Genomic DNA, 13,492 nt, shown 5'->3' on the forward strand with positions numbered 1-13,492 from the left:
GCAGGGAAAATGAGATGATGATATCCTGCTGTATTATCTCATAATCCGACGGGACAGTAATGCACGGCCAGAAATTAGGAACTTCACAAAAAAATGACAAAAATACGTAATAAGTTTTTACTGCGCCGACGTCGGGGGTCTTAGAGCTGTGAATCTGTATCGTAATAAGCCAGGTATTACTAGTACACTTGACATATAATATAGTCTATTACAATCTATATAGCACACGTTATCATAGACAGTAAAAAATGTATTACACACTATTAAGTACCTACGTTTATTGTCATCCTTGCGTTGTTTGGCTTAGATTAAGCAGATATACGAAATCTTCAAATTTTCTGTTTAATGTTTATATAGCTTGCAATTTCATCATAAATGACGTATGTTTCATGTCATATATATCTATCAACACCTAAATACTTATATATAGTACGAAACAATTAAGATGTAGCATCGGCAAAATTCGTAAAACCGATCACATCGGAATTAAGTACGCTAGCCCAAATTATCAATATTTACTTCTCATGTGAATATGATCGTTACACAAACGTAATAACTTGTAATATCATATGACTGAACTGACGCGTGAATCTATAGCGACGAATAGCGTCGAATGGCGCGATAGGGAACTATTTCTATTGGTCGTGTAAATCGGCAGTAATCGGTTTTATTTCATTTTGCGATGCTACATCTAATTTGTGTATACTACCGTACTTTACAACTAGGTATATTATAATAAATTGACAAAAGCATGAATTGTAGAAATTTCAATACTAAGTCATTTATATACTAAAGTCAAACTTCACAGATTGGTGAAGTCCCTAATTTATCAATATCATCTTATTGTGTAACACCATTTAATGTACATATACATATATAAGATTTGACAAAGATCATAATTATTGTATTTCATTCGTTGACATAACAATGTGTAGACAAATTAACTTATTGATCTTACATATTTTGTTTGTATTGTGTGTTGAAGCTGCACGTGATACGGTAAGTAATTCTGAAAATATTTAAAAAAAAACGTGATTTAATTTAACGTGATTATGTAAAGACCTTTGAATTTTCTACTAATTTATTCGATAAATATTTACTTTCTTATTACCTATATAAGAAAAAATGTGACTATAATGTTTTATTAAATAACTTAATTTAAGTTATTTAATAAATTATTTTTTCACTGAAACTAACAAAAGCTATAATTTGTTTCAACCCTGTTAAGACATCATTGATGATTGCCGAATCTCATCAAATATATAATTTGATTTAACTTTTCGAAAAGTCTTTAGAGATACACATTTTATAATCATCTATCTTTATCTTGTGTTGCTTAGTTTTTATTGGTGCGAAAGAGAAATATGTTAGTTTCTCGTTGTTTCACCAAATAAAAATAGTAGTCTTTAAAGCGGCCCGTAACTTCGTAGATACAACCTCGGCAGTTCACAAAACGTTGTCCAATATTGTTGTAGTGAATCAAATCTAATTAAAAATAGGTAGTAATTGTTTCTCGTAAAAGAAAATAATTCTCAATTTAATACTGGGACATCGGAAAGCGAAGCCTGTGGTTTATTGCGTATATGTTTCTTTGTTTTCTTTTAGTTGTTATTTTTACGGTAAGTAATAAACAATTAAATGATATTACCCAAAGTAAAGTTTAGTACGGATGTTTTATTATGCGAAGACAAAATAAATACTCATAGTAATTCTATATAACGTAGTGTAGTAAAAATATTTTATATATCTTAAATACCAATGATGTTGTAGTAAACAGATATGTTATTAACGCGCAAAAAGTGAAGACTAGAAAACGTCCTAATTGGGACGTTTGCCTTTAATCGTTTTACGTACTAATACGTTATAATACATCATAATTACGTAGTAATTACGTTTTGCGTAATTAAAACATATACTATGCCAAAGATCCTATCCCCTTGAAAATAATAATAGTATTGGACTTTTGTGCTAATATACTTAATACTATGTCTAATTAAAAAACAGACGTAACGTTAATGTATCATGGACGTTTGTGTCTGTGATTTTATTTTAAATCATAAATTTATAATATATGAGCATAATATCATTCGGACAGACACCCTTAATCTTTGCTAAGTCTAGCAATAAAAAGCATAACATTATTAAAACCTAAATATTACATCTCCCACCTTATCTTTTTTAAAAGGATTAAATACAGATTATGTGCGAATTTAAATAATATCTTGCACGCGCTGTGACATTGGTGTAGTAGTCATCATCTACTTCGCATGGTTGCTGGGTATTTTTTAGGGTGATCGCATGTTGTTCGACGTTAGGATCACACTGAAATCATTAACGTTACTTTAATGAAATTAAGACATTAGTCGATCACTGATAGCGCAAGACGTTATCAGCACAATAAATCGTAGTCTATAATCCTCACCAGTGCCTTCGTTGATTGTGTGTTAAAAACATCGTTACATAAATATTCTTGCAGCTGTAAGTAACATTGTATTTATATTTTTATGAAGGTTTTAAAACCGATATTTTGGCTTGATAAATAGAGAATCTTAAAAAAATAAACAAAACGTTAGAGACGTGTTAGGTGTATGCAAGAGGGCAAATGTTGCTCTATTAAGTAATTCGAAGTATTTCTTGAAAGTAATACTGATGAATCCTGCAATAACTATGATACCCGAACTGAAACTTGTAAAAAAACTTACAATCGGTGTTATTTAAGTGTATGTGCATAAATTATTTTATAAGTTAGTTTATACAAAGCGTGCGTCTCAAATAGCCTTTTTTAAATAGTTATGTCTATTTAATTTCTTCAATTCGCGAGCGTATCTTGTGTAGGGTGGACGGTTGCAGGCACTAAACCTGACAGGCCATCAATTACTACATAAATAACGTAATAAGATAAATTACACGAATGAAGATATACATATAAGATTACAACAAAATACTATATAAGATTTATCGATAAATTAGAAATTTATTTAAAATGTCACACCCTGACTTTATGAGTCCAATGCTCCCCGGTAATCATTTTCAATCAATTTGTATTTATCATAATTTGAAAGGTAATTTGTTTGGTTTTATCTGAACGCGAGAAATTTCTGATAATGAAACAATATCGTATCAATGTGTATATAATCTTCTAAATCACATTTGTCAAAACATTCGTCGTATTTTCATGCGGACGGTCAAATGGGCGACCTGGTTCTAACGGTTCTTGGACCTTGGCGACTTACGAAATTTTAATCTTTAATAGCGATTGCTCCACCAACCACGGGAAATAAGGTGTATATATCCCTTGTGATGGTAGTTACACTGGCTCAGTTTCCCTTCAAATCGAAACACAACATACTAAATATTTACAAAATAAATGTTTGGCGGTAGATAATGAGAGGTCAGACAAACTTGCAAGTTGCACAGAGCCCTGTCTCCTCGTCAATATACGATAAACAAATGGTATTACAAATTTAAGAGCAATCCAAACTTATCACAGGTGAGATTCAAATTTTAAATCGAGTCTTTTTGTATATAGATATGAGCGCTTATATTTGCAGCAATGGAACCCTTTTTAAATTTCATTGATAGTCCTTAACCATGGTAAATTATAGAAAAAAACAACAATTATTCAAGCTTCTCAGTTTAAAATGAAAGGATATTATAGCGTTAATTTTTTCCTTGAGTAATGTGTACCTACCTATTGCCAAGACCGGCCTAAGTCTAAGCCTGTTAGGCCTTCTTTTTTAATATTTTTTAGTATTTAAATACTATGTTTGGTATTTTACAATATCAAACGCCAATCCTGAAATGTCTTCTATTACATGAGATGAGCATGATATATGATTTTAAAATCGTGTTTGTTTTTTAATAGAAAAACTGCTCATGTTGCTCACTACTCGCTTAGGTAACTATTTTTTGTTTATCGGTGTTAAATCTTCTTATCTTGACGATAATTTTAAGAATGTATATAGTTTAGGTATTATTACGTAATGTAAAAATTTATTCTAATATAAACGAATGAAAATAAGGCGTAGAAAATTCAACAGTACATGGAAAATGGGTAAATCCTTGAATCCACGATATACGAAATACATTTTCGTTCACCGTCGAGCACGAGATTAATTATAAACAGAAATTCAGTAACAGTGGGATTGAACTCGCCATCATCGGTACACGACGCACGCTTTCTTAATGCTTTTTTTATTTCAGAGGAGTACGATGACGAAAAGGACGGTTCTGAACGAGGTGTACAAGGGTTTGGTGGAGGAGATGCACATACCCGCTGATCTGCATGAGCGAGACGGCAAGAAGTTTGCAAGCTTCGGCTCTGTGCTTCCTATTCACTGCGCCACGCCAGAACAGGTCAGTATCGGTGACTAGCGTCGCATGTATGAGGTGATTCATATACATTATATTACAAAACGGACTTTTTACCTCGTCACAAATTTAAGCAATTTGAATAATTCTCAAACTAAGTACTTAACGCTTTGTACAACTAGAATCTCTATCAGTAAAAATAAAATTAATAAATGACCAGCTCCGAAATTCGCACAAAATTAAAACAAATGCGGCTGACGGAATTGTTAGTAACAATCTCAGTGCCCGTACATGTTTGGGTGTAGCCGCCGCCGCCGAAATCCGTCTGAACAGTAACTCCATGATCATCGTTCATACATACCCTATATCGTAATGAGCAACAACTGTGCGCAGGTAGAGCAAATGTCGCGGAACACGCACCACTACTGCGACGTGTTCACAGCGGACCTGCTGGCGCCTCTCGACGACCTCGCCTTCGTGCGCCTCGACGAAAACACCGCCGAGAAGGTACACACACGAACAACAAGAACGAATTGCATGGGGATGAAAATATCCGGGATAGGATCCGGTTTCACTCAGATTGGACTTGATGGGTCAAATAGCAACACTTCAAATCTAACTGTGCGATAAATGTCTCAGTGGCCTTATGCCAATATATAATCTATTAACATTGAATTCTCGCATATTTTTTAAATTTTTCTTGAATCTTGGAAGATTGCAGGCCTTATCAGTGTTTTGTTTTTATACGTACGAGCAAGTGAATGCTTAGCAGTGCGGCTGCGCAGGTGTTCCTGAACCGCAGCAAGCGCATCCTGCTGGTGTCGAGCGACGGGCGGCTGGCGCAGTGGCGCAGCGCGCCCAGCTTCGAGTCGGCCAACCGCTACGTGGCCGGCGCGCCGCTCGTGTCGCGCGCCGGCGCGCTCGCCTCCGTGCTCACGGCGCGCCTCGGACACCACTACGCCGTGTCCGCCTTCGAGGTGAGCTCGTCGCTTCCTCCGAGACGCTAAGGGTCGACCGAGATCGCTAGAGCTATGCCGAGCGTCCTTTGCGTTCCGTAGTACATTATTGGAACTTCAATTTACTTATACGTGATAGTTACTAAAGTGTATATTTGTATCATTGTAGGGTGATGGCGGTTACTTTGAGACTTCTAGGCCCTGGGAGATCTTGGACATCGAGGAGGGCAAGTCCTATTATGGAGATAAAGGCTTCGACACCAGAGAGGAGCTGAACCGCTACTTGGAAACCCTTCCTCCCGCAGAGGTCAATTCGAACTCTCCCCCGAGACCCATTCTGCTGAGAGGCAGGACGCCTCGTGTAGTACTAATGGCGGAGAATGGAAGGCAGCTCGCCCACCATTACTTGCACGGGGTTTTGGTCAACGACGTTGAATATTTGTGAGGTTTTATATAACGCAATTCCAACGCGAAAACATTGCCTGCTGTACCGATGCTTCTGATACCACACTTACCAGTAATAAAAATAATAACATATCTCTACAAAATATAGGAGAACGGGACCAGTTGATTCATGCATAAACTTATAATTAATCAAATAAAAACTCCCGACACGATATCTGTTGATTTAATAATCACAATTAGTTTAGTGTAAAAAACTAGCAAAGTTCGTTCGTTTCAGAATTATTTAAAATACAGTGAACTTCTACATATATCTACTTATACACTTCTACATTTATTGGCGTTACCTAAATGTTTACGAATTAAATTTGCATCATTAACCGAAACACCGCGAGACCAAACGCGGCAGGCAAATCGTATCTAAGTTAAACGGACAGTCGACGAATACTAGTCACGAAAGGAAGTTTTAAGTAATAAAAGTTATATTTTTATTATTTAACATACGGAACTGCAACGGTTTGCCTGATTTCACGCCGGCAAACTTAGACTGCTTGTAAAGTACGTAGAACAATATAAACGATGCATAATAAATTATATTTTTTTTATTTTAATTGAACAAATTCTGTTTTTTTTTTTTTGTAAGCATATACGTGGTTAGTACATAAGTACATTTTGTTTATTAAGTGTTATGTAATATATGAATAAAAATAAAAGAATTGTTTTATTTAAACAAGTTTAATAACAACATTTATAAACCATTAATGATTAAGACCACAGCCCTCTTGGAACACACTATATTTTTCACGTTTTTTCCATATTTACCCCTTAAATAAATAAATACATTGAAATACATGTGTAACTTATACTTTATATATTACAATATTTACACAAAAACACCTTTTATTATATAACTAAACGTATTAAAGTTTTTAAAGACCAGGAATTTTGTGTTAATACAATAGTAGGCTACAGGGCCGTAGCCAGGATTTCATTTCGGGGGGGGGTTCGTGCTCCAGGAAAAAAAAGCAACAGGTTTATTCTATAATAATCATAAATATATTAAAATTATACATCATTTATACACATTTATTTAAAAGACAACCGACGACTTATTTTATGTAATACGGGGCAAACGAGCATGAGGCTCATCTGATGAAAAGTGATTACCACCACCCATGGACATCTGTGGGGGTTGCAGGTGCGTTGCCGGCCTTTAAGGAAGGAGTACGCCTTTTTTTTTAAGGTTCCGAAGTCGTATCGGTTTGGAAAAAGCGTGGGCGAAAGCTGGTTCAACAGAGTGGTTGTGTAAGGTAGAAAATGTCTTAAAAATCGTGCTGTTGTGGATTTTTGAACATGAATGTGGTGCGGGTGAAACTTTGTATTTTGACAAGATGTCCGAAGGTAAAATTCAGCAGCCGGGATTAATCCGAACAATTCCTCGGAACATTCCCCGTGAAAAATTCGGTATAAGATGCAGAGCGATGTAACATCTCTACACAAAACTAAAGGATCAAGCAGATCGAAAAGGGCTTGATCGTCGATAATTCGAGCAGCTCTGCGTTGGATACGGACAAATGGAAGGAGCTGGTATTGGGGAGCACCCGCCAGGTGAGGTGTGAGCAATATTCCATGTGGGGTTCAATTTGCGCCTTGTATAGTTTTAGGCGATGGGCTTGCCTGAAATACTGTCTTGGCTTGCTGAGCACACCGAGCTTTTTTGATGCCAATTAGGCTTTGCGTTCCAATTGACCGCGGAACTGAACGAGGCTCGAAATATCCACGTCAAGTATTCCAATACTAGCTGTAGCGGCTATTGGAATCTTCTGAAATCGTGGAGATACGAGAAATGGTAATTTTTTTAGCGGCTAACGCGCAAACTTGCCTCTTTTTGGGGTTGAAGTGGACTAATTTTAGCCGGGGGTTCCGAAACTACTAAGTGAGCCTAAGGGACTGCTAAGGGAGATTACTTCCCCTCCATCAGATATTTTAATAGCAATCATATATGAACTAAGTTTAGCCGGCCCCAGTTCGCGACTTTGTTTAATGAAGACTCGATTTCGGTTCTCTCCGACGTTTTCCCGAGAAATATTAGCCCGGCCGGTGTACGAGTTGTCTACAGTACTGTCGTCTGCATAGCAGTGAATGTTACAGATTTGCAACAAGTCACTGATATGCAGAAGAAACAGAGTGGGTAGAACGCAGCCTTGTGTAACATAGGCATTAAAGAATTTTAAATCAGAGCATGCACCATATATAACGACTTTAATGTTCTGATCTGCCAAAAAGCTGGTGATCCAATTGCATAATTTCCAGGGAAGCCCATAGGAAGGGAGCTTCGAAAGAAGCGCTTTGTGCCATACGCTATCAAATGCCTTCGCTATGTCCAGACTGACCGCCAATGCCTTCCCCTTGCTCTCAACTGCTTCCGCCCATCTATGACTAAGATAATCCAGAAGATCACTGGCTGAACGCTCCCAGCGGAAACGAAACAAGGAGGTGATGGCTATTGGCCTATAATTGGACGAGTCTCGGCGGTTGCTCTTTTTAGGGATAGGATGTACCAAAGTAGTTTTCCAGGAGTTCGGCTGGAGTCAGCGACTATTCGGTATAGAGCGCCGACTATCCGTTTTTTAATAATATAGTATGAATATTCTCAATAAAATATACAGGGTTATTGGTAATTCGACGTATATCCGTTAGGAGGTGATAGGGGTGACTATTTGCAATAATTTTAACCCCCATGTGCATCATCCAAAAGTGAACCAATTTTAAGTTATCACGTTTTTTAGTTTTTTTCAAAATTTGTCAAAAAAGCAACTTCAAAAATTTATTTAAAAAAAAAGTATCAATTAAAATCTATTTTTTTTTTGTTTTATAAAAAACGTTAAAAAAAATTAAACACTGAATATTTTTCCATATTTAAACAATAATTATCGGTGCAAATTTAAAAATGCGAGACGAAAAACTAAATATAAAACTAAACATAAAACTGTAATGGCACTCTGTAAAAGGTGATTCTTTAGTATCTAAAATTACTAACATGACATTATGACAAAAAATTAGTATCTTAATATAATGTGAATAAGGGTATGATTATTATTGCCTCTAGTCTTTGCGTCTTTGATTAATTGTCGTATCTAGACCAAACGGATTAATTTTCTGAAGAAACCGATAAATACTTACGTTTTGTTTGTTTAATTAGCGCAAAATATTTTTTTGATAATACGATAGCGGTTAGCGAAAAAATTTCGGGGGGGGTTTGAACCCCCAAAACCCCCGCCTGCCTACGGCCATGGTAGGCTAGCATAAAGCTTCGAAGATGTATTCCTATAGCTATACCTACCCCAGGTTATATAGACACAATAGGTAGTTGGAGCGCGGGGAACATTACAATTTACAACTAAGTACCAACCTTAAAATAAATGTCCAGGACAGATACGTCTGCAATAAGATACATCTTATTGTATTGACCAATTCACTTATACGCTTTTGTTGTTTCCCTGTAATGTTTTACGCATTCCATATGCCTTCTGTTTTATAATCTGTACTCTTGAAAAAAATTTTGCTTTTACAAAAATATTTTTTTTTAATTTGAAATCAGATTTCAAAAATCCGTAGCCCTTACTAGCCTTTGACATCGCGCTGACGATCTGTACATACGATTAATATAGTGATTTAAGTTCACGTCAACAGAGTCCGTCGTGTTACCGAATGAAAGTTTGATCCCTCCAGTGAATAGTAATTACTGCAACCATTTGCGAATGAATCTCTGCGTGCGGCCGGCGGGGCGGCGCCTATGCGGCGAGGTAGACGCGGCAGAGCGTCGCCTAGGCGGCGAGGTAGAGGCGGCGGCTCGGCGCCTATGCGGCGAGGTAGAGGCGGCGCAGGTCGGCGGGCGCGGCGGGCGCGCGCGTGACGGGGCACGCGTGGGCGGCGCGCACGTGGCGGCTCGCGCACGCGTAGCAGAACACGTAGCTGCGGCCAACACACGCCTTAGTGCTAGGCGCCCCTTTCGAATTATCTCTCGACTTAGGGGACTTTTACTCAAATTATACTTTTGCGGTTTTGTGTAGTCTGAACTAATTTTTGTTGAGATTGGTTTATGATAATTCGAATCCCAAAGCCCAATGCTCTATTCCGTCTAGTTTCCGACTAAAGAGTTGCTAATTAGTTCTATTGTCAACTTAAACTGATGCATGATTTAGCAAGGACTCACCCGGACACCGGCAGCACGGCGGGCACGCGCCAGCGCTGGCGGCACAGCGGACACACGTTGGGCGCCGGCGCCTCCGCGCGCTGCGACAGGCACACTTACAGTACGTGCGCGCGTGCGCGTGTGCGCGTGCGCGTGTGTGTGTGTGTGCGTGTGAGGGGGGGGCGTACCTGCGGCGGCGGCGGCGGCGGCGGCGGCACGGGCAGGTGCGCCAGCGCGAGCGGGCGGCGCGCGTCCCACCAGCGCAGCAGCTGCACGGCGAAGGCTCCGTGCTGCGCCGCGGCGCTGCACGCGCGCCACAGCATGGGGAACGTCACCACCGCGCTCCTGAATACATTTGGACGCTCTTGTGCTTGTTATCAATAAATCAAAACATCTTTTTACGAGCGCTTTTGAATCATTATTTAACAAACTATATTAGCTGATGTTACCACTGGTTCGGAATGCGGAGGTACACACACGAAACTCAGTAGTTTCTATTACTAAAATATAAGATCCTCTGAGACTCTGATACTGCGAGTACTATAGTAGTAGTTTCTTGTCGGTTCCTCCCGGTACAAGACTACATTGCGAGCGACAGGGTGTGCGCTGCTCACCCGAGGCGTCCGGCGGCGACGGCGCGGAAGAAGTCCCGCCAGGTGTCGTCGGGCGGGTCGGCGGGCGCGTCCCGCAGCGCGAGGCCGAGCAGCTGCAGCGCGGGCGTGGGCGCGGCGCCGCGGCCGCTCACGTAGCGCGCCAGCACGCCCAGCCGCGCGGCCGCGCCCACAAAGTGCAGCACGCTCCACACGCGGACGGCAGCCCTGCGCGCGCGGTCGGCTTTGCTCTGCAGCGAGGATTCATATGTAATACAGACTTGCGTAACACTTATTGAAAAAAATCCATTCTTCCCTTTGAATTTAATTGATCAACGAATTGAATTGAATTATCAGTCGTTTTGATAATAGTGAGGTCCACGACGCGATGCGAAATTAGTTGAATCTTGGAAGCAATTGTAAATATATAATAATATTTATAGGGTGGTGTGCGTCCGTGCGTCCGTGCGTGCGTGCGTGCGCGTGTGCGTGTGTGTGTGTCATGTAGTGGGTGTTAAACAGATAATTTCAAATAATAAAATCAATTAGAAAACCTACCTTACCCAGTCTTCCATCTTCCAAATCCTCTCTCCACTTATCCACAAATTTCTCCACTTTCTCCCGGACATATGGTAGCAGCACCAGCAGTGCTAGTGACCCTCGCTCGAGGTTCTGTGGCAGTCGAGGTCCTGAACTGAATTCTGTGCTGGGAGATATTGGCACTCGGAACAAACCGTAGAAGCATTCTGAGAATGATGCAGCTGTAAAATTTAATTAAAACATTTTTAAGATGAGTAGCTTTTATTTTTTTTCATTATTTAGCATTTGTTTGCAATACCTTATTGCCTACAATTGCCTTACAACCAAAATCATTACAACCAAATAGTAGCAAAGAGGCAATACAAAATATTACTAAGAATATCTGTTGTTGATTGACAAATTGGTACACTAATAACCAATCAGAAACTATCATATCTAAAAATACATAAGGTAGAAATTAATGTTTCAAGGTATTAAAGGCTAGTAAACTTTTTCAGTATCTCGGCTCACAAACTTTTGGAAACATACATATTTACATCTATATTGTCATGCCCAAAGAATATTATTCAGTCTGAACTCACTTCTCATAAAAAATACATAAAATTTTAATTAGTACTAGTTTAATTCTTACCATAATGTTTGAGGTAGTGGTATTGCAAGGTGCAGTCCAACAACAAGTATAGCTCATCATACCATCTCTCACACCACCCACATTTATTTGGATACACGGCCGCCACATACTATAGATATAAATAAATATTACATTAAATTTATGTTCCATAAACTGCCTGATATATTTTGTTAGGGTTTTTTTAGTACTTTGATGCCACATAATGGAAGCACTTATATAGTCAACCAATGGATATAGTTTACAATTATCCTGTTAGTCGACTTTAACAACACAAATTAAGTAATTAAATTCTACATTTTCATTTCATATTAACTGAGATTTTTGTAACTTTTTGAGAAAGTGTTTGACAATTCTTGGTTATATTATGGATTGCATTTATATTATGAGTATCAGCAAATGAATAGTATAAACTTATAAGTAAAGGTATTATTTAAATTTAACCTCCACTAGTTTCCGTAACGCTGGTTTAACTGTCCCTCCGAGGGCCTCCTGAGCAGCTACTTGGAACACTGAAGGAGTGCCTTGTAGAGTTCGCGTTAAATGAGCCGCGTACACAGCCATATTGTTTATTCTAACACAACATTGGATAAATATGTATAAGATAAATGCTCATGTATCCATTTTTCATTTAAGTTTTCCCTAATATATGATAAATATGTTCTTTTATTATTCTTATCAGCTTAACTGTCAACCAACAAATCAAAACATTGCTATTTTGACGTTTGAGCTCTGACAGTTGTATGATAATATATTCCGAGAATTGTCAAAGATCTGTTGATGCGTGGCCGAAATTGAAATTGAAACATACATATTATATGTGTGTACGAACAAAACACACTGGGATAGATTGGGGGATACCCAATTTAACTATATATATATATATATATATTTTTATGGTATAGGTTGGTGGACGAGCAGATGGGCCACCTGATGGTAAGTGGTCACCATCACCCATAGACAATGACGCTGTAAGAAATATTAACTGTTCCTTACATCGTCAATGTGCCATCAACCTTGGGAACTAAGTTGTTATGACACTTGTGCCTGTAGTTACACTGGCTCACTCACCCTTCAAACTGGAACACAACAATACTGAGTACTGTTATTTGGCAGTAGAATAACTGATGAGTGGGTGGTACCTACCCAGACGGGCTTGCACAAAGCCCTACCACCAAGAAGATATGTTTTTGGTAACTCAAATAAAAATAAAAAAAAATTGTAAATTATGAAAAGTCAGTTGAGAGATATTACATTATTTTTAAAATTTTAAGTTAAGGGAGTCGGAAGGAAAACGAACGTATGATGCACTAAATTTTATGAAATATATAATATAATAGTAAAATATTTTGTGTTCTTCGGGTTATTGTTTACGAAATCAATTGAAGCATCATAATCATTAGGGAAGAATAGAAACGCAAGAAATGATAACTTTTGTTTTATATTTTAATATCGACATATAATTCATTAAGTAAGCCTAATGATAAGCATTTATGTATTTTCTTAAAGGACTTTTTATTGACTTGAACTACAGCAGAAATATAAAAAAAAAACATTATTGTTGTGTAAACAAATGGAGATGTATATGTGCAGGATTCTAATAATTAAATGCTGAATGCGCAACAGCAACAACAGCGGCCTGTGAATTCCCACTGCTGGGCTAAGGGCCTCCTCTCCCTTTGAGGAGAAGGCTTGGAACATATTCCACCACGCTGTTCCAATGCGGGTTGGTGGAATACACATGTGACAGAATTTCTATGAAATTTGTTTTGTTGCGTTCTAACCACTGGGCCATCTCGACTCCTACTCGGCTGAATGCGCATGCGAATAGTATTGCAATACCTAATAGACACAAAACTGTGGAAAAAGG

At 38.4% G+C, this 13,492-nt stretch overlaps 2 protein-coding genes across 5 annotated transcripts; one reads left to right on the plus strand and one right to left on the minus strand.

Moving 5' to 3' along the window:
- The first annotated feature begins 802 nt into the window (after window positions 1–802).
- Window positions 803–6,049, plus strand: LOC124532971 (poxin-like). 3 transcript variants are annotated; one of them, XM_047108110.1, is made up of 5 exons: window positions 803–999; window positions 4,204–4,356; window positions 4,705–4,818; window positions 5,097–5,288; window positions 5,437–6,049. In XM_047108110.1, exons 1-5 carry the CDS (start codon window positions 928–930, stop codon window positions 5,710–5,712), a joined length of 807 nt encoding a protein of 268 aa, XP_046964066.1. In that variant the 5' UTR covers window positions 803–927; the 3' UTR covers window positions 5,713–6,049. The 3 variants fall into 3 exon arrangements, with proteins under 3 accessions (XP_046964066.1, XP_046964067.1, XP_046964068.1); XM_047108111.1 differs by lacking the exon at window positions 803–999 and adding an exon at window positions 1,388–1,619; XM_047108112.1 differs by lacking the exon at window positions 803–999 and adding an exon at window positions 2,275–2,478.
- Window positions 6,050–8,972: 2,923 nt separating this feature from the next.
- Window positions 8,973–12,354, minus strand: LOC124533203 (peroxisome assembly protein 12). 2 transcript variants are annotated; one of them, XM_047108389.1, is made up of 7 exons: window positions 12,067–12,354; window positions 11,626–11,734; window positions 11,018–11,215; window positions 10,479–10,705; window positions 10,053–10,209; window positions 9,886–9,965; window positions 8,973–9,644 (listed from the first exon to the last, which is right to left on the minus strand). In XM_047108389.1, exons 1-7 carry the CDS (start codon window positions 12,184–12,186, stop codon window positions 9,351–9,353), a joined length of 1,185 nt encoding a protein of 394 aa, XP_046964345.1. In that variant the 5' UTR covers window positions 12,187–12,354; the 3' UTR covers window positions 8,973–9,350. The 2 variants fall into 2 exon arrangements, with proteins under 2 accessions (XP_046964345.1, XP_046964346.1); XM_047108390.1 differs by having other exon boundaries at window positions 9,500–9,644; window positions 11,013–11,215; window positions 12,067–12,353.
- Window positions 12,355–13,492: the final 1,138 nt, after the last annotated feature.

Source organism: Vanessa cardui, chromosome 10 (assembly GCF_905220365.1).
Source record: "Vanessa cardui chromosome 10, ilVanCard2.1, whole genome shotgun sequence".
NCBI classification, from domain to species: Eukaryota; Metazoa; Arthropoda; class Insecta; order Lepidoptera; family Nymphalidae; genus Vanessa; species Vanessa cardui.